Raw genomic sequence first — 20,198 nt, forward strand, 5'->3', positions numbered from 1 at the left:
AATACATTAGAATACTTAGTCATGTTATTTAATTTTAAAAAAACATAGATCATCACTCATCATTAAAAAGAGTAAATACTTATTTTGACTTACAAAGTACCTATTTTGGGGATCCAGATACTTGATTTGGTTTTTTTAATACTCTAAATGTGTAAGAAAATACTGGATCTCGAGCGATCACCATAAAATCAATCAATGTTGGTATATTTTGTAAAATGCATTAGGTAGTATTTACAATCAATACCTTATTAGTATTCACCCATAATATTTAGGTAGAGTTTGCAATCACTATCTTACTAATATTCATCCAAAATATTTATTGGTATTCATAAAGTATCAAGAATATACTTAATTTGATATCATACTTATTAGTACTCATGTACAATACTGTTGATATAAAAAATACATAATTTTTGTCATGAGATACTTGATGTGCCCTTTTAAATACTAAAATTTGTTTATTTTTAATTTCAAAAATACACTTTGAATTTAATCTTGAATGACTTATTTGACGTTCATGAAATAACAATATGATATATCTATATTTAAGTATAAAAGTACCTAATTTTTGTCATGTGATACTTTATGCGGCCTCATAAATACTAAAAAAATTTATTTGTATTGTCAAAAAATAAATTTGGAATATAATCTTGAATGACTTATTTAGAATTCATAAAATAACATTATAATACCTAAATTAGTAAAGAAAATACCTAATTTTTGTCAAGTGATACTTGATGTTGCCCATTAAATATTAAAATTTTTACGAATATTATTTCATTAAACTTATGACTCTTCATTTATAATAATCACTAATATTCATTCAAAATACTTATTTGTATTCATTAAATAATAAGACACTACTCCATTTTATATCATCTTTAGTAGTATTCATTAATAATATTTGTTGGTAATCATTCATTATATTTATCAGTATTATGTTATTATACTTATGATTATTCATTTATAATCATTAATATCAATACACAATACTTGTTGGTATTCATTAAATAACATGTGAATACTTTTTGATATCTTCCTTATTAGTATTCATCCACAATACGTATTGGTGATCACTCATTACACTAAGGACTATTCATGTATAATAATCATTCACAATACTTGTTGGTATTTATTAAATGAAAAATGAATACTTAATTTGATATCATACTTGTTATTGAGTTATTTGTGTTGGTGACATATGTGAAGCCAAAAATATTATATCTAAATTGGTATTTAAATACCTAATTCGAGTCAATAGATATTTTATTTGGACTTTTAAATACCCTTATTCTATTATTTGAGGATTTGAAAAAAAAATATCGAGCGGCTTTTGTTGGTAGCATCGTGAAATCAGAAACAAATATCTAAATTGGTAGTTAAAGTACCTAAATTGAGTTAGCAGGTACTCAATTTGGTTTCGAAAGTACCTAATTCGTTCCAATGGATACTTGATTTGGCATCGTAAATACTCTATTTCATTATTTGGATATGTAAAAATATATTATAGAGTTAATAATGAGTGGCTTTGTTGGTGATATCCGTAAAGTCAAAATATGATAAATAAATTAGTACTAAAGTACTTAATTTGAGTAAATGAGTACTAGATTTGATATCATCTTTGCTAAAAAATTTAATTATATTAACATCAAATCAATTATATAAAATAACAGATTATCAATACCAAGTATCATATTAATGTTACCTAAATAGCACATTAATTATACTAACATATAAATGTCAAAATAATTAAGTGATCATAATATGCTGGTACCATTTAATCAACTACATGCTTACATTTCTAAATATATTTTTGCTCATCAGCAATCAAGATAAGACACAAAATTTTCAGCATTCAACACGCAAATTCTTCTACTATTAACTTTGGTTGGATTATTAGTAAAAAAAAAACACATAAAAAAATAATGTGTATATTGAGTTAAGAAATGAGTAGATAAGAAAATTGTCAATTATTTAAGACTAAAATAGTAAAATGACCATTTGTAGGGAGTTGAAACACAACACAAGTTGGTGTCAGGGGCTGCAGGAAAAAAAAAAAAAAAAAAAAAAAAANGAATATTGAATCTTAATCAAAATCTTGACAGATGAATTTTTTTTACCAATTAACCGTTGTTTTCACTAGAAAGTAGAATGGCAGCTAGATTATACCTCATATATCAAACGATGAAGCTATTCAAAATAAGATAATTTGGGCCTTTGTTTGTCATGGGTCAACACATAACATGACTCACCAGTAACGTGCTCGAGAGTGCATTTTTTTATTCACCAAAATTTTATCTTGGGTTAGAAAATTCCAATCTAGTTTTTTTAATGTTAATTTATTTAATTTTTTTATTGTTTAAATTCGAAAATCAAATCGAACTGGATTTAAATCTTAAAGCCAAATCAAAAACTAAAGGGAAAAAAGTTAATTATTTTTTGTATAATATAAAATATTTATTAGAATCCAACTCTTTCAAGAAAATTTACAGAAATTTTCCAGTGGCTTCAATTTTTAACTTAGAAGGAAAAACGGAAAGGAAATACTGTCCCGAAAAAGACCGACAAAAAATAAGTTATTTCAATTATGCTATGAAGAATCGCGTGCTCGAAATAGACAATTTTAATACATATATAAAGAAATTTCCGGTCTTATTGCTGCAGCGTGGCATGGCAAAATACGGACAAGAATTTTCACCAAGATGCAACCAAAAGAGGTGGCCACGCAATGCATAGTAACCATCAATGCCGTTGATACTCAGAATGAGAAAATTGATGAGAATATGGTAGTAGAGAACGTCTCCCAGTGAGCAACCGACATTGTAAAAATAAATAGCAACAAAATTATACAACGTCCATCCCAGTCTTAACCCCCTTTATTGACTGTCAAGATAAAAACGACGAGGGCTCGCCAGGGAGGTAGGTTTAGCTCCACAACTGTGACCAGCGAAAGTCCGAAAATTTCATCAAAAAACTCAACTCTTTATGCTGTGGCATTATTGCCATGAACTAAATTATTTTCGCAAATATCAGCAGCAGGGGAGAAGAGTAAGTCATGAAAACTTTGATGTATCTAAGCAGCAGATTCCTTGGCAATCTTCTCGGCCTTGGCTATCACCTCTTCAATTCCTCCAACCATGTAAAATGATTGTTCGGAAAGATCATCATACTTTCCATCTAACACTCCCTGTCCCAAATAATAACACCGTGTGTCATCGTGCAAACTGACGACAATTTGACCAAAGCAGATACAAAATAAAGACAGCGAAGGAGGCGCAAGATGAATGCTTAGATATCATATTACCGGATTCATAAGCAATGGTTAATTGATTTAAAAAAAAAAGTTTGTTCTGACAGTACAAAAGCAAAGCTCGACTTTTTGAACCATTGTCTCTTTGCTATACATCTACAACAATTGCCAAACAGAACTGACCTACAAACTAATTTTTCTCCTGTTTTTAGTTTGAATGTTTAATTAATTTACTTGTGCATAACAAATTAATTCTACGATATAATTTTTTTATATATTTACCATAAAAGTTCTAGAATAAGACATGAACATGAACATGAACATGAACATGAACATGAACATGGAAGTTGCAAAAAAGCTTTGACGGTTGAGTAGGACATTCAATCTTAGAAAACACGTCAAGTATTAGACAAATCATGCCCCCACAATATTGTTCACGACTCTGCAAGTTCAGGTGAAATGGTAAAAATAGTAGAAATGAGTATAGCAAAGAGCCTACGGCCCAGCATAAGCATAAAAGAACAACACTTTACCTGGAAGCTGGTAATACTTTCTTTCAACTCCACATACTTGCCGGGGGCACCAGTAAAAACTTCTGCGACGTGGAAAGGCTGGCTCAAGAATCGTTGAATTTTGCGAGCCCGTGCAACAGTCAATTTGTCGTCTTCACTGAGCTCATCCATCCCAAGAATAGCAATAATATCTTGAAGATTCTTGTAATTTTGAAGTACTTTCTGTACACCGCGGGCAGTGTTGTAGTGATCCTCTCCCAGGATGTGAGGGGAAAGCATTCGAGATGTTGAGTCCAAAGGATCGACAGCGGGATAGATACCAAGCTCAGAAATCTGATTCAAATTTCAAATAACAATAATAGAAACAATCAATTCATAAACAGTCGAACAATGTTTCTTTTAGTAATTTAAAGAAAGTACGTATACCTGTCGAGATAACACAGTCGTGGCATCCAAGTGAGCAAAGGTAGTTGCTGGAGCTGGATCAGTCAAGTCATCAGCTGGCACATAAATGGCTTGCACAGATGTAATCGAACCTTTCTTAGTTGTAGTAATACGTTCTTGAAGGCCACCAAGATCTGTAGCCAAGGTAGGTTGATAACCAACAGCAGATGGGATACGTCCAAGCAAAGCAGAGACTTCTGAGTTAGCCTGTATGAGTTTATATCAAAGAAAATTATAAAAAACAATAGCAACATATGCCTGATAATGATTAAGAAAAAATTAGCAACAAGTCATGAACACAAAGAATCATTTTCAGAATGATTTTAAGCATGTGTACCCACCTGGGTAAAACGGAAAATGTTGTCAATAAAGAGGAGCACATCTTGCCCTTCCGCATCCCGAAAATGTTCAGCCACAGTCAGTCCAGTCAGTCCGACTCGAGCACGAGCACCAGGGGGCTCATTCATTTGACCATAGACCAGAGCACATTTGCTATCAGCCTAACAACAAGTAACAGGAGAAAACATAATGAGACAAAAATGCAGCATCAAACTAGATAAAAAAAATAGATCAAAGTGGGTGTGAACCTGCTTGTCACCTAGCTTAATGACACCACTCTCAATCATTTCTCTGTACAAATCATTACCCTCTCGGGTACGTTCTCCCACACCAGCAAATACAGAGAAACCACCTGAAAGAAAATTATGCAGAAGTCAGATAAACATATGCAACCAAAGATTTAACAAATGACACATCAACTAGGAACCAACCATGAGCTTTTGCAACATTGTTAATCAGTTCCATAATAAGTACTGTCTTTCCTACACCAGCACCACCAAACAGCCCAATTTTCCCTCCTCTTTGGTAAGGTGCAAGAAGGTCTACAACCTGAGAATAAACAAATAGGTATATTTGTAAACACAAAATTCACACAAGCGTGGAATGAAATGAAGTAAAAATAACATGTCAATGAGAAAATGCCATGATTGGATAGATATGAATTCAGAAATCACCTTGATACCCGTGACCAGAATTTGTTGCTCTGTTGCTTGCTCCACAAAGGCAGGAGCTTCGCGGTGAATTGGTAAAAAGTGTTCAGTTTCTGCAACAGTGTTCATTTGTTAGCAAGGGAAAACTGCAGTCACTCCCCAATGACATTAATAATACGACCAAGAGTGGCACGGCCAACAGGCACCTATGATTAGACAAAGTGAAAAAAAAACAAAACCAAATACATCGCACGGATATATGGCATAAAATATCCTCACTCCATGTTCGGTTACCATGGAAGGAACATAATCAATAACTACAATCAGAAACAGAATAGCTTAAATTTTCTCATACCCTGAAAAAACTGGCAAACAAACTCCAAGTTTTATCATTGGGATATTGCACAAATATTAGCCTCAATTCACAAACGGCCGAGCTAAAAAAAATTCCTACACCCGCGACCAAAATCCATAGAAGGATTGAAAAGAATAGTCGTCGTACACGGAGTTAAAGAGTTTAAAAGACCAATCATCAATCAATTGAGCAACAAATCTGAACAGGGACACCAGCGGATCCAAGCATCAAACAGCCCCTCAATCAAACGAAAAAAAAAATGCGACTCACGGTGATGGGGGAACCAGTGTTGAGCACTCGCTGGCCTCGAACCAACCCTTCAGTTCCATCCATAGCAATACACCTCACCACATTCTCACCCAAGTGCTGCGCCACCTCCAAAACAAGCCTGATCTGATTATCCAAAACCTCCAAAGCCGTCAAAATTGGAGGCAAACCCTCGTCAAACCTCACGTCAACAACGGCTCCGATAACCTGACACACCTTCCCAATCGCGCCTTGACCAGTAAACTCATCGGTGATTTTCCCTCCGGTCCCACTCTTGGACGGGGGTGGAGCGGAAGGCGTAGAAACCGCGGCGGATGACGTCGCATAGTGAGCGGCGGACCGGTGAAGGAAGTATCCAACAGGAGAGGGGCGCGGCTTGGGGACGGCGGAGAATGGGGATCTAGAAACACGAGTAGCGGAGGATCGGAGAAATGAGGCTAGTAGCCTCCGGTAAGCCATGGCGGAGAAAAGGTCAAAGTGAAAGATTGAAGGAAGGGTTCGTGGGGGGGGACAGAACTGAATGATGTATGTGTTGGATTTGTACTAATCACATTGCTTCCGATTCACAAACCCACGCTATGCTCCGGCTCTGAGCTCTCTTATATTATTCGTTTTCCATTTTTCATACCAAAATAAATTTATTAAAATTATCTAGCTTAAATTGCAATTTCGAATTCAAATCATATTTGCAGATTGCTTTGTGAAATGATTTTTGTTAGCAAATTCCAACTCTAAAATCCAATGCTCTTGGAGTTTTACACCCTATTTAATTTTCTAACACTTCCAAAACACCTTTACGAACAGATTTATAATTTTATGTTAATTACGAAAATTGATTGAGAAAAAATTGTATTTTGAGCTTTTTAAAAAGAACCACAAATTCGGTACTCCCACTACTTTTCCAAATTACAAGAAAAAAATTACATTAAATTTGTTGGAAAGTACACTTGAATCCATCGAAGCACTTGGTTACATAACCTTGTCAACTCCATTGACAGAAGATCTTGCACGAGTTAATGCGTCTCACAATATGATACACCATCTTTGGCAAACATAAAATACTAAGCAATGTCAGACTGTTACCATACAAAACAAGCCATTTACCGACCAAGAACCTTAACCATCCACGCTCCACCCAAATAAAGACCCATAAGGGGGCCAGCAAGCAGCATTTGTGTAAGAGGATCTGTGGATGGTGTGAGTATAGCAGCTGCGATTACTGATCCAACGACCACGTATCTCCAGATTGATAGCATTTGCTCTGAAGACACCAGCCCAAGTTGTCCTAGAAGCAATTGTATAACTGGAACCTGATAAAGACCAGAAACAACGTCAATTTGTCGAAAGAGTATTAACTTAGCTGAGAATTTAAGATAGATAAAACATAACAGAAAAAAGAAATTTTCAGTAAGAATAAAGTGTATTACTAATAATTCACCTGGAAAGACAATCCCGTGCTTAACATGAGCACGAGAACAAATTCAAAGTATTGATCAATGGACCACAATGATTCAACAACGCCTTCTGCGTAACTTACAAAGAAAGTCAAGGCCGCTGGGGTAAGAACGTAGTATGAGAAGGTGATGCCGGCATAAAAAAGAATCGAGGACCCTAAGACAATGGGCCCTAGAAATCGTCTCTCTGATCTTGTTAAACCTGGAAGGATAAAGGCTATGATCTCAAATAGAATCACAGGGCTTCCGATCAAAAGCCCACAGTATCCTGACACCTGCATAAAAGATTAGTAAAGTAAATTAAAAACGGATTACATGATACATTCAGACACCAATTTAGTTACAAGATTTAATGGTCAATTGACCACGTCTTCGGCACTAAGTTCAAACTTTGCCCAACCTATGCTGGATACAACTGCACTTTTCTTGAATAAAAATTAATGTTTTTTAACCAATAAAAATATTTATATCTTGGATAAAATAAGAAAGATCACATCTTACAACTACATATATATATTGAGCGTATTTAACACTACAGAAGTGGGCGAGCCAGAATCATCATCCAGAGTGGACTTCAAAAGGTGTAAAAATAAAAAATTCTTGATTAAGCAAACATATGAAGGAATACTTAAGATGACAAATAGAACAGGATCGAACCTTCAGAGATGTAAAGAAAAATTCGCCGGGTGCTAGTTGTAGAAACCGGACACCTTGTTCCTTCACGGGGGCTTCAAGAAAAATAAGTAGTTCTTTTGAAAATGCAAAGCAACCAACCATGGCAGCTCCAATAGCTAAAATTGACACAAATATTCTCTCTCTCAATTCCTCTAAATGATCGTATATGCTCATTTCTTGATCGTCCGGTAGGAGTTCTTTTCCCGGGTAAAGAAAATTATAAATAACATTTCCTACATCTGAATCATCTTTCTTGGTAAGATTCTCTCTCACACCATCACTGGTATCTGAGAAAGATCGTTTTTTCAATCAACATAATTGGCGTTTAAAATCAGTCAAATCCATAAGTCACAATCAGCCGCAAACATCATATAAATAGATGAGAAATCAACCTTCGCACCATTACAATTTTATACATTGTCCATAACAATAAAACACAATACATGTTTGTTTCCAAGGCTCTTTTATGTCTTAATTTTATGGCGACTTAAATCGAAATGATTTGTCTCCTCAACTATCACCATATTAACAGTTTCAAATTGAAGAGACACTGCACTGCAAAATGAAATATGAACCCAAAAATGTACCCAATCTCTGAATAACTTCGTTTCACCTGAGCTGCAAAAGTTTCTACTGTATGTACTACAATACACGATAAAAGACTACATAAATAACACCAAGCCTCTTCACATACCGTTCAAATGAACAAATACACTATCAGCGATTCTTAACCAACCGAAAAGCACTGAAATCAATTCAACGGCAAAACCATGAACGAAAGGGGGGAGGAGAGAGAAACTCATAACTATTTTTAAAGCACAGACATTGAGAAAAGGTAAAATCTACTTCACCAATTTCGCCGCCAATGGATGAGCCAGCCCCAATAAGACTCCTGCTGCTGGTTTTTCGCTGCTGCTCACCGACAGCAGAACGAACAATTCCGCTCAATTTCTTAAAATATCTCTTGTTTGAGAAGCAAGGTAGCTTGGGGTTTATTTGCTCGATGTGCAGAGTAGTTCTTGGTTGTGTATTTGATTTAGTGCATTCGAAAAAACGGATATTCCTGTTGAGGTGCGCGTTGTGCGTGAAAGCCCTTGTACTTCCCATTACTTTGCGGGGTGAAAATTGAGCTGCTTTTTTTCGTTTTCTGATTCTGAAACTGTGCGCGCTGGGTCGGTGAGGCGGTAGGTGAAGATGAACGATCTCATTTGATGCTGGAATACACACATTACAACATAGGACTTCCAATTGGTCTTCCCACGTGAGTAACCTGCAAGATCGTTGTATGCATGTCATCCAACTTACAGCTTCTGGTTAACATAAATAATATTCGAACTAATCTAGTTAATCTGAATTATGACTCATAAAAAATTAAATTTTCTTTTTAAACGTTTTACCCGCTGATAATTGTTCTATGAGATATCATCAAAATGATTACGCTCGTCAGGTTCTAGGTAGTGCAAGCGATGCTCGCGTAGTTTTTATAAAATGTCAAGTTATAGAAATGCTATTTAATTTTTACATGATAAAATGTGTATTTTCGATATTTTACATAAGAATTTAGTGTAAAAAAAAAACCAGTAATAATCTAATATTTAAATTAAACTGTGTCCGAATTATTAGCGTAAATAAACGTTTGCTCAATTATCATGAGTTCAATTTTCATGATGTGCTGATTAAAGCTAAAGCGTTAGTACGAAATTTATCAAGTGTGTATCAAATTATAGCAATTCCATATTTCCATGTTTCACATAAATTAAACTTGGCCATCATGTGAAAAATCAATAAATCATGATTGATTCAAGTTTACAATTATTTTCCTACAAAGATAGAATCACTATTATCCTGCCCAAAAAAGGATTCGGCACTTTCAAACAAAATATCTTTTTGTAAGTCAAGAACGAAGTTAAATTAAATCAAATAACTTTTAGTTTGAAAATTTTAAACATACATAGTCTTGAAAATTATTATTACACTTGGGTCAATGCAACTAATATACAAGAATTGAGGTTCCAACAACAATAAGTGTAAAAATATAGCCCAATGGAGAAATCATTTACAATTACTGGGTAATCTCAAACAAACAAAAAGGGGGCATTCTTGAAGAAGCTGGCAAATCTCGTATTCCACAATTGCATTTTATCTATTGTTCTACTACACGTGTGTATAAATCAATGACATGAATTGAACATAAGATAAAATACAATTATATAAAAAATATATATATTTGGGCCCAAAATCAAAACTCATTGCAGCTTCCTCCTGATTAATCTGTGCAGCTGCCATGACCATGTACCCAAGAATATCAAAAGCCACATCCCAACACACATCCAAAGTATAACCAACCATTTTGGCATGGAATTAGGAAACAATCCTGGAAAATCAGCAAGTGTAATATAGCTAATCTAGTCGTGTTAAATTCAAGAGACAGACTCTGTGGGAATGGGGGCGGGGGCGGGGGCGGAGGGGGACAATTAATTACTCTTCCTGGAACAAAAATATACGTATTCAAACCTTTTCCGAACTTGACACAAATGAGGAGTTCCACTATGCATATAGCGAGTGAGAGCCAGCAGAATGCTCCCACTTTCTTCACCGGTTTCCTAAATATAACCGAGAACAAGAGATCGTGTCAGAAAATCAAATTTTTGTGCATGCATAGCGCATACGAAACGTGGAAGAAAAGAGAAACACCTGTCTTGTAGGTAAGAATTGTACTCACGAATTGTTGGTATAGAAATGAGCCACCACAAAACTAGCCTGTATACGATGAGGGGGTTTCGAGGAGGAATCCAAAGACAGAACTTCAAAAAGAATGTATTCAGCTCTACGGTTAAGAAAATGATGCAAAGGCTAAGAACTTGAATAAATCGCAATGGACCAAGAAAAGGGTTCCATTCATCTTTATCCCACTGGGCCGGTGTAAACTGCCCAAGTGTTCTTTTCACCTGAAAAGCCCAGACTAAGTAATTATTTTCTACTTTTATGTTTCACACTACATAATTAAATCATGATACCAAGAGCCCTCCAATCACAATGTATCGTGGTAACGAATTCATAGCCGCAAATTAAAGAAATGTTACAGGCCAACATACTTTGCTCATGATGTTTGGCTGCCGGCTTATTCCAACCCACTCGTAAGTTTTACCGTCAAAATACTGAACAGTATGCATTCCAGCCCAAATACCTATCAAGCAAATAAGTAGACAGGTTAAATTCTATTTTACCCCCAAAGGCTGGGTTTTATAACAAGTAACTTGCTGAGAAAAATGCGCGAAGACCATTCAGGTCAGTTAGACTGAAGTTCAATTCATTTGGAAAATTAGCAGGAACATGTTTAACCACATTATATACATACTAACAGCATTATCACTTCCAAAGCTAAATATAATGAATTTACAGAATCGTCTAACAATAACCAGAAAAGAAGAATGATAAAAACTTCATACCAAACCAGTTGCAGATTAAGACATCAAGAATGATGCTGTCCCACCAGCATTCGTTGAAATTTGGTAACATGTGTCTAAATGTAAACTGGAAACACGAGACAAAAAATCAAACAAAAGACACATGTTTACAAGTTTCTAGAAATTGTGCGGAGAGGATCAGAATATCACACATAAGATGAATGCCTACCTCCATTAACTCAAATCCAACCGAAAGTGTCCATAGAAGAGGTTGATTACGGATCATTATAGCTTTCCCCCACCATCCGAGGATATGAGCCAGAACAAACTCATCAAAAAGTGTCTCCTAAAACACATTAAACCAAAGTGATCACATTATCAATTTATGGTAAGACAAAAGACAGATATCAAAGAAGGAATGTAAGTAGAAATCATACATAAACGTTCTTAAACCTGCTTGTAGGATTTTCAGGTATATAAATTCGGCAATCAGCTCCATAGGATCTTTCAGGAAGTTCTGTAACATAAAATTTGCATATAGCTTCAGCAAACAAAGAACCAACAAAGTTCCAGTGATCTATAATTCATATTGACTACAAGGTTGATGATGTGAAAACGTATCAAGCCTAACTTGTGAGCTTTTCATACCAACTTGAAAAATACATGATTCAAATTCGAAATAAAGGATTTCATACCGAGCTGAGCTCTAGTATGCTTGATATTTTTGTTGCTAAATTCTAGTACAAATTGATTAGTTTTTTATGGAGGTTAGTGCATTTAAACAATCTCACAAGTCAATATTAGATTATTTGCTCATATAGTTCAATAATAAAATTCGAAACAAATGAATCGATCGATCACAACACAGTAAAATTCTTGAGCTTCGAGATGGTTTAATGAAATTTGAACTCAAACTCTAACTTATTAAAAGACTACTATTAGACTTATTTCAATATTTGTCACCCCGAATGATGACATGCAGTACCACAACCAGATAAGAAAACCACATTATTTGACGGAGTAATATAACGCACAAATCCCTTACCGACACCTAGATCTGGATGTAGATATTTCATGAAATGTCGAGCGTCATCACGCCTCTGGAAATAAGAAACATTCAGGGGCATCAAAATCCTCAACAAGAAAACAGGAACTGAGACGTTCAAAATTTGTCCTAAGTTAGATTAATCACCCTATTCTACTAAATTATTTAATTTTTTGATCACGCATTTACGATGCTAATCAAAACATAAATTAATCAATGCACATTGGCTCTGCTATATGGATATTCATGCGAACAATAAGCCACTGTTCTTGGTTCAACTATCAGACGGTGCCTAACAAAAGATGACTCATCAATATCTATGGTGGTTCACTATTTGCTAAAACATATTCAGGTAATTTATGTGTGCAGCTTTATAGCATGATAAATAATGGCAGTAAATTTCTTCCTTGTCACACCAAAAAAATTACCACACTCGATCCAAGAAAGTTCTCGGAAACAAGTTCAAATCTGACCTGGAAAAGCAAAAATGTTAATGCGGTGAGGTAAATGACAGCCATTCCGTGGACAAGGCGCCAAATTGCAGGATGCGGCCGAGTTAGTACACTGTAAGAAAACATATGAGCTTAATGTGTAATAGAAAAATGAAAATTGACAGGTAAACAGATAAGTATACAAACCAATGCCTACACTTGTGAAGATGTTCGATGGCAAATTCACTGAAGTATCAAAACTATGTAAGAATTTCTTTAGCTTCTTATATAATATTTGCCAATCTTGGCTACATTTTGGCAGGAAAAAAAAATCCACCACAGAGAAAAGAGCTTGTTTCTTGTCTTCCCCACAAATGTTTATGACTTTGGATGTGTGTGCACATATAAAATAGATGCAACTCCATTAGTTCATCAAATTCATATATTTTGATTAACTCATAGAAACCGTCTTTTCACATCTGATCACTACATGAGGTAGACAATAAAACAAATAAGTCTGTTTTCAATGATACACACAAAAAAGCAACTAAATTTAAAAATCCTGAGTAACTGCTTCGACCCCAACCCAGATGGAATTAGGCACAAAAATATCATCTATTTATCAAATTTACAAAAAGCGGGATAAAAAACGATCAAATTGTTATAAAATAGAAGTAACTACATAAAGGAGCTAGACTTACGTTGAAGGAGCTTGTAACAAGCAATAAGCGAGGAACACTGCAACCGTTGCCCATACACCCCTGGCAAAGCAGTAACAGAGAGCATTTGAAGTTTGAATAAGTCTATAAAAGAAACAAAATAAATGGGAACAAAAAGAACAGGTGAACGTAGTAAAAAAAGATATTAAGGTAGATCGCACACAATTATCAAACGCCCACCTTTTCACAGAGGTAACAATATCATTTCCAGCACTACCCTCAGGATCAAGCACCCCACTTGCCCATCTGGAAGAATGATCAAATAGATATATTAGAGTAGCATTAAAACCTTCCACGGCTAATTCAATGTTTCGTTATATGCTTCTTTTTGTTCTTGTGTTCTTTTTTCATTATTTCAAGAAGAAAAAAGTTGCCAATATTTGATTCGTTGATAAAACATGCAGGCAGTGACTTATAGATCCAGATGAATAAAATAGAAACAATAAGCTTGATAATCAACTGGTGGTCTGTCATCAACATAATTTTGGAAAACCATCAATTTAGAAGGACTAAACGATTGAGCAACTTACACAAGAAAGCATGCACCGATAAGTAAAAATGTAATGGTATGTGGCTTGTATGCCCACGAAGTCCATGGATCAAACTCATAGTCAATACTTGAAGAATACACATCACCATTTTGATGAGGAACAAAATCCTTATGTTTGGCCTTCAGATGACCGTTAGCTTCCATACTTTAAAATATCAGATATGAAGGCTTCTCACTGCAATTCAATTGATAAAATGATTGTATTCATTACAGTCTTACAATATACAAAATAGAAAAAATAGCAAAAGAACATATCCTTTAGGAGAATGTGGGGAAAGGGGCAAAATGGCGAACAAAAAATCATTAAAAACATTTGCGCTTGATGCATTTTGTAATACCCCGTATTTTTTTTTTTTAAAAAAAAAAAGCAATTTCCACTGCCATCACTTGGTGGAAAAACGACAATCCTTCCTGGCCACATTAATGCTGCGATAGAATGAAAAGTACGGGGATTGTTTCAAAGAATCAACTCACAACTCCCACATTTTTTTTTCACTGAAGCACGGTCTAGACCGCGGCTCATGGACAAGATCTAAAGATAAGTTGTAATCGTTTAATTGTGTAAAATAACAATATTAATATACAGTGATTTCCATTCGCATCTTTGCTAGACTTATTTTGAACATGCTATCCTACACATCAAAATACACAGCAGAAATGGCCGCGGTAACTCGACCTCAAATTGTATCTGAGGCATATAACCATGGTGTATCAATGGCTACAGGTAATCCCACTAAACATCCCTGGTTAAAAGGTGTATAATGAGAATAATAAAAAAAAAGCATAATATTATAACCAGAAAGAATCTTTCTATTCATGTTAAGTTTCAGAAGACAACTACAGGAATCAAGATAAGAACCTTAAGTACTTTTATACCTTTAAGCTTAAAAAAGACCTAATAGCCTTCTGTAATCCAATAAAAGCAAATAAAAGCCTAACAATACAGGTATTCTGCTGTATACAGTTAACTAAAATTTTCACAACACGATTAGAAAAATGGACAGAATAAAATTGAGGTCACCATCAACCCGAGCCAATCTCGAACCCGTCCTCAGAAAAGCATTCGCTGCATGCAATTAAAAAGCAACAAAATGAAGCACTCATTGAACCTACAAAAAGTCACTTTCCAACTAAAATTTCGATTTATTAGAGAAAATAAAGCTGACCCATCATTCGAAAAACAGTGCATGATACAAAAGACTGATTCTTGAAATAATTAAACGAGAGAATCACTCCCAAACAACTACCTACATAATCATGCATACATCTCATATGCAATCCCAGATACATTAATTCATAGATATAAACTATAATCAATCCCACAGAAATTAGTGTGGTGTACTGAGTTGTTTAATTTGTAATAAATGTTTCAAAATGAACAATCTCCATACTGACGTCGAGATAGGCTGGCGAGCGATACACAGCCTCGCGATTGGATGACGAAGCAACCTCTTCCGTCAGATCAAATACAAGGAGAAAGAAATCAAGAATGCAGGAGCTAGAGTCATCGAGATTTGGGAAAGAAGCAGCAACAATGGCTCCACTAAAAGATAACTCCCACTCAACACAACCGATGACTGCTAAGTTTGTGTGAATGTATCTTACATATGAATGTGTGTATATCATATATAGCGAATGTTTGTGTGGAAAAAGGGGCAATTTTTTTGCAGTGAGAAAGCGAAAGGTCGGGTTTTGATTTCAGCAATGGCGAAAAGGTATTGATGTGTAAAACGGTACGGTGGTCAAAGAACTCTTCGTTGAAATTTTACGATTCACAAAACATCTTTCCGCAGTTTTTGTTTTATGATGTAATTAAAATTTCGTCTAAGAATTTATTGTTAGTTGCAACATTTAATGTCATAATATTATTATTATACTCATTTCGACAAATAAAATTCCATTAATTAAGGACTATAATTAATCATATATTAACAATTTATTATTTTAGATCGTGAACTTATAATTCAAATAATATATGTTTGATCGACTAATTAATATTTATATAAATTTTTTAATTTAAAAAACTAAATATTAATCTATATTAATATGTTTTAAAAATAATATTGAACTTAACATAATATTAGAGAAAAAATAAATATTTTACATTTTTTATTTGAATAAATAAGATACGAAGTAATAAATATAAAAAAAATTATAAATAAATTAAATAGCTTATGTATTAAGTAAATGACAAAGAATAAATTACATCTACCAGAATTTAATTATATTTTATTATTTTACTAATTTTTTATCAGGCCATCTCCAACCACAAAATCTATTTTAATGCAAATTTTACACTAAAATAGTGCGATTTCTGCATCAAATACAACATTAATCTCCAACCCATTTACTTCAAATCGTACACCAAAAAGAATATTCTCGAAATATTCTTTTTATTTTACATATATTAATTATTATATTTTATTTAATATATTTTTAATTATGACTAATGCTTTATTAATAATAAATTAAATAATAATATTTAAGTTTATAATTTAATTATATAACATAAATTGATGAATATATAATATGTATCCCAATTATGTGTTTCAAGTTGCATTTGTATTTCGATTATCCTTTTAAATTTAGTTATGAATTGTATTGTTATATTAATTTTTTGTATTTGTATTAAATTATATTAATTAAAAATCATAAAAAAATTAGTTTTTAAATATTATAATTAAAGTAAATAAATAAATATTTTAAAATTGANTAATTTAATTATATAACATAAATTGATGAATATATAATATGTATCCCAATTATGTGTTTCAAGTTGCATTTGTATTTCGATTATCCTTTTAAATTTAGTTATGAATTGTATTGTTATATTAATTTTTTGTATTTGTATTAAATTATATTAATTAAAAATCATAAAAAAATTAGTTTTTAAATATTATAATTAAAGTAAATAAATAAATATTTTAAAATTGAACAATTATTATTTTATAATTTTTTATGATTAAATAATTAATTATTCAAGTAATAAAATCAATATTATACTATTATTTAAATAATATTTATAATTTTAAATATAAATATTTAAAATAAATACAAATAAAAAATCAAAAATAAAAAAAAAATAGAAAACCCCTGCGCCAAATTGGCTCGTGAGGAAGAGGCTGCGCTATTTTGGTTAAACAACGCAGCCCCCATTGGAGTAACACTATTTTGGTGCAATTTTGGAGATGGCCTCAGCTATCTCAGTAACTTCCATATGAGTATAACTATTAATCTAATTAAATTTAAATTTTTTTAAAAACCCAAGAACAGAATAATAATATTTTAAGAAAAATAGCATTCATTTTTGTAAGTTAAGTAAATGGATAAGAAAATTTTAACTAATTGTTGGAATAAAGAATGAATCACACGATCTTAAAATTTAACCCTCAAATATTTCTTAAAATTTAAAAGTAAAAGAAAAAAACATAAAACAATAGTGTTTTTATTAACTCCTCACAATCATTTCCCGCTGTATTTTAGTGATAGGGGTTTCAAGCTATTTTTTCCCATTTAATGGTACATGGCCAAGTAAAAATCCATTGTTGATATTTATTTCCTCCTTTTATTCCTTTTGAATTTTGAAGTTAAATATTCTTCAAGTCATTCTTGGTGTCATATACAAACAAGATAGCTTTGAATATTCAAAGCCGAATGTTCGAATTGGTGAAATAGACGAATGTTTAATCAATAGTCATGTATGTTGCAAAGGTGCATTAAATGAATGGGAAAAGTCAAGTCATCCTTTGCAGCGAAAAACGTTGTTGGCGAAATTGAGGAAGAAAAACGCGGTTTCACACCATTGAGCTCTGCTATAAATAGATGCACAAATTGATTATTTCCTTCATCCATTAATCGAGTTTTCTCTCATCTTATAGAATTCGAATATTTAGTTCTATAATATTTATAATGCGTTTGTTCTCCTGTATTAAGAGAGTGTATATTCTCTTTGTAAATACAGTGAGCGATTGTATACCATAAAAATATTATAGTGAAATTCTTTTCATCTTATCCATGGTTTTACCCTAATAATTTTTAAAGATTTTTCACGTAAATCTTGGTGTCCAGTTTTATATTTTATTTTCGTTTTATAATCTCAAGTTGTCGCACGCGAGACCAACAATGGTGATTGTTGCATGATATTTATAACATTTAAATGTCTACTTTCTTAACATGATGACGTGATTGCCTAAATATGGGAAACTTGAAGCTTTTAATCTCTGGGCATTAAGGATTTTTTATTATCCAATAAGAAAATTTGGAAAGTCCCATCAACTTAATTACTGTTTGCATTGTTTCCACGTGAACATAATTCCATGTTTCAAATCTTTCGTACATCATTTACAATTTTCAATGGATATCCAGATTTGATCATTCAATTTTATGTCAATCTTTAACTCCATACTTGAGATAAGTAAAAACAGAATATAAATATCTATGTTAAACCAGCAAACTTTTTATTCTCGGATTTTCATTAAATCGTAGAGATCAATCTCTCTCATTTTATTATTTTGACATGTACATTATATAGCATGATTTTTACCGTGCCTATAAATCTAAACAAAACCCATGATTTTTGGGTAATATGTCTTTAATACTCCTTAAAAAATGATCGAGTTTGAACCCGAATATAAATTTCATGAAATCGACTTATTGCCAACTTTTTTTTTCTATCATTATAATTTGACACATTACAAGAAATAATTAAACATTTCATTGGATAGGTTTTCCTCACTAGCAAAGATCCACACATTTCAACTCATAAACAAGTTTTTTTTTTAAAAGAAGAAAAAAAGAAGAAGGGGTCCCCCTAAGCTTTAGCGTCAATTCAAATGAAAAATGCATTAGTGGTATGGACTACAATGGTGGCCAACACACCCTAGCAAACACAGTGTTGAGTACAAAATGTGGTGTCACACGTTGTGTTGGATTAGGTCGAAAATCATAATGTAGGCCATGTGATTTCGTCAAAAAAATTATATAGATAAATTAAATTTTGTGATACTTTTTTTTTAATGTTCCAACATTTAAATGATACATATATCTCTTTAATTAACGAATCAATCAATCTTGCAGTGCACATTCTGAGAACCATGGAAGAAAAGAAGAATAAGAGCTATACAAATTTATATATGCACGCTATATTATTAAGTATGAGACCCTTAGAGTAACTATTTTAGAAGACACTAAAATATTTAATCATAATTTTCCTTCTTACCCTATTAAAACCTCCTCAAGTCATTCTATATTTTATATAGGAAAAATATAAACAAAATTTCTTTTTTAAAATGAAACATCTTTCTAAATTGAAAATAATTTTGTATTAATTATTTATAATTATTTGATCAAAAATAATAATAATAACACATATAACATGTATCCATCTTTTACTATCATATAGTGTAAGGGGGAAGAGGACATGAAGCAGCATAATTTCCCAAGATGTCTCCAACTCATATGGGCTAGATTCCATTTCTCTCAAAATTATTAACCTAATCAATTATAATGATTCCGACAGCCACATCAATGTTGCATTCCCAGGACACGCACTACTATCCTTTTTTTTTNATATATGATAAATGTGATTATTAATTTGATATATTTTATTTTATTTTTCTAAAAAAATGAAATGAAAACTACTTAATTTCATCATTAAATATTAGGAAATAGCATGAAGTTGAAGTCCGTGGACCTTGAAGTCTGATTGATTCTTCCCAAATAATTATTTTTGAAAATTGTAAAAAAAAATGTAGCATTAATGAGATGCTGGTGCCGAGGACCTGAATTTTAATGTAGTTTAATTAAATTAAATGAATATTGTAATCTAATTATTAGAATTGGGTTGCTTATTTATTTTAAGGCCAAGCTCTGTTGATCTCCAGCTGACCAGATCCAGTTAAGAGCCCTTCCTAGATATACAAATATATAAAAAAAAACTTAAAACTTTCTCGATAAAAAAAAGTTGCAAATTAATGATTTGTCCAATGTGAATTATTTGATTTATCTGATTAACATGATTTGCAGATTATTACATTAGTTGGATGTTTAATCAATGCACATAAAAAAATAACGATTATGCGTCATAAAAAATATGGTAAAA

The 20,198-nt window shown here is 32.8% G+C and overlaps 2 protein-coding genes and 1 pseudogene across 7 annotated transcripts; all 3 read right to left on the bottom strand.

The window, feature by feature from the left end:
- Positions 1-2,729: 2,729 nt before the first annotated feature.
- Positions 2,730-6,403, bottom strand: LOC140967671 (ATP synthase subunit beta, mitochondrial-like; annotated as a pseudogene).
- Positions 6,404-6,677: 274 nt separating this feature from the next.
- Positions 6,678-9,202, bottom strand: LOC140967672 (sec-independent protein translocase protein TATC, chloroplastic-like). The gene is made up of 4 exons (XM_073428365.1): positions 8,798-9,202; positions 7,929-8,233; positions 7,256-7,546; positions 6,678-7,127 (listed from the first exon to the last, which is right to left on the bottom strand). Exons 1-4 carry the CDS (start codon positions 9,051-9,053, stop codon positions 6,918-6,920), a joined length of 1,062 nt encoding a protein of 353 aa, XP_073284466.1. The 5' UTR covers positions 9,054-9,202; the 3' UTR covers positions 6,678-6,917.
- Positions 9,203-9,940: 738 nt separating this feature from the next.
- On the bottom strand, positions 9,941-15,864 carry LOC140967669 (CDP-diacylglycerol--serine O-phosphatidyltransferase 1-like). Of its 6 annotated transcripts, none has more exons than XM_073428360.1 (13): positions 15,494-15,864; positions 14,775-15,164; positions 14,079-14,273; positions 13,729-13,794; positions 13,531-13,632; positions 12,872-12,962; positions 12,399-12,453; positions 11,791-11,870; positions 11,583-11,699; positions 11,396-11,480; positions 11,042-11,133; positions 10,641-10,894; positions 9,941-10,549 (listed from the first exon to the last, which is right to left on the bottom strand). In XM_073428360.1, the coding sequence occupies exons 3-13, from the start codon at positions 14,240-14,242 to the stop codon at positions 10,252-10,254; spliced, it is 1,404 nt and encodes a 467-aa protein (XP_073284461.1). In that variant the 5' UTR covers positions 14,243-14,273; positions 14,775-15,164; positions 15,494-15,864; the 3' UTR covers positions 9,941-10,251. The 6 variants fall into 6 exon arrangements, with proteins under 6 accessions (XP_073284461.1, XP_073284460.1, XP_073284462.1 ...); XM_073428363.1 differs by lacking the exon at positions 14,775-15,164 and having other exon boundaries at positions 9,942-10,320; positions 10,461-10,549; positions 15,494-15,862; XM_073428364.1 differs by lacking the exon at positions 14,775-15,164 and having other exon boundaries at positions 9,943-10,320; positions 10,461-10,549; positions 13,531-13,590; positions 15,494-15,860.
- Positions 15,865-20,198: the final 4,334 nt, after the last annotated feature.

Source organism: Primulina huaijiensis, unplaced genomic scaffold, assembly GCF_012295235.1.
Source record: "Primulina huaijiensis isolate GDHJ02 unplaced genomic scaffold, ASM1229523v2 scaffold26229_ERROPOS72855+, whole genome shotgun sequence".
NCBI classification, from domain to species: Eukaryota; Viridiplantae; Streptophyta; class Magnoliopsida; order Lamiales; family Gesneriaceae; genus Primulina; species Primulina huaijiensis.

Coding starts and splice junctions, on each gene's coding strand:
- LOC140967672 (XM_073428365.1), bottom strand. CDS start 9,053: ATGGGAAGTACAAGGGCTTTCACGCACAACGCGCACCTCAACAGGAAT. Junction 8,234..8,797: donor ATCCATTGGCGGCGAAATTG/GTGAAGTAGATT, acceptor GATCTTTCTCAG/ATACCAGTGATGGTGTGAGA. Junction 7,547..7,928: donor TTTTCTTTACATCTCTGAAG/GTTCGATCCTGT, acceptor TCTTTTATGCAG/GTGTCAGGATACTGTGGGCT.
- LOC140967669 (XM_073428359.1), bottom strand. CDS start 14,242: ATGGAAGCTAACGGTCATCTGAAGGCCAAACATAAGGATTTTGTTCCT. Junction 13,633..13,728: donor ATTGTTACCTCTGTGAAAAG/GTGGGCGTTTGA, acceptor TTTCTTTTATAG/ACTTATTCAAACTTCAAATG. Junction 11,700..11,790: donor GCAGGTTTAAGAACGTTTAT/GTATGATTTCTA, acceptor AATGTGTTTTAG/GAGACACTTTTTGATGAGTT.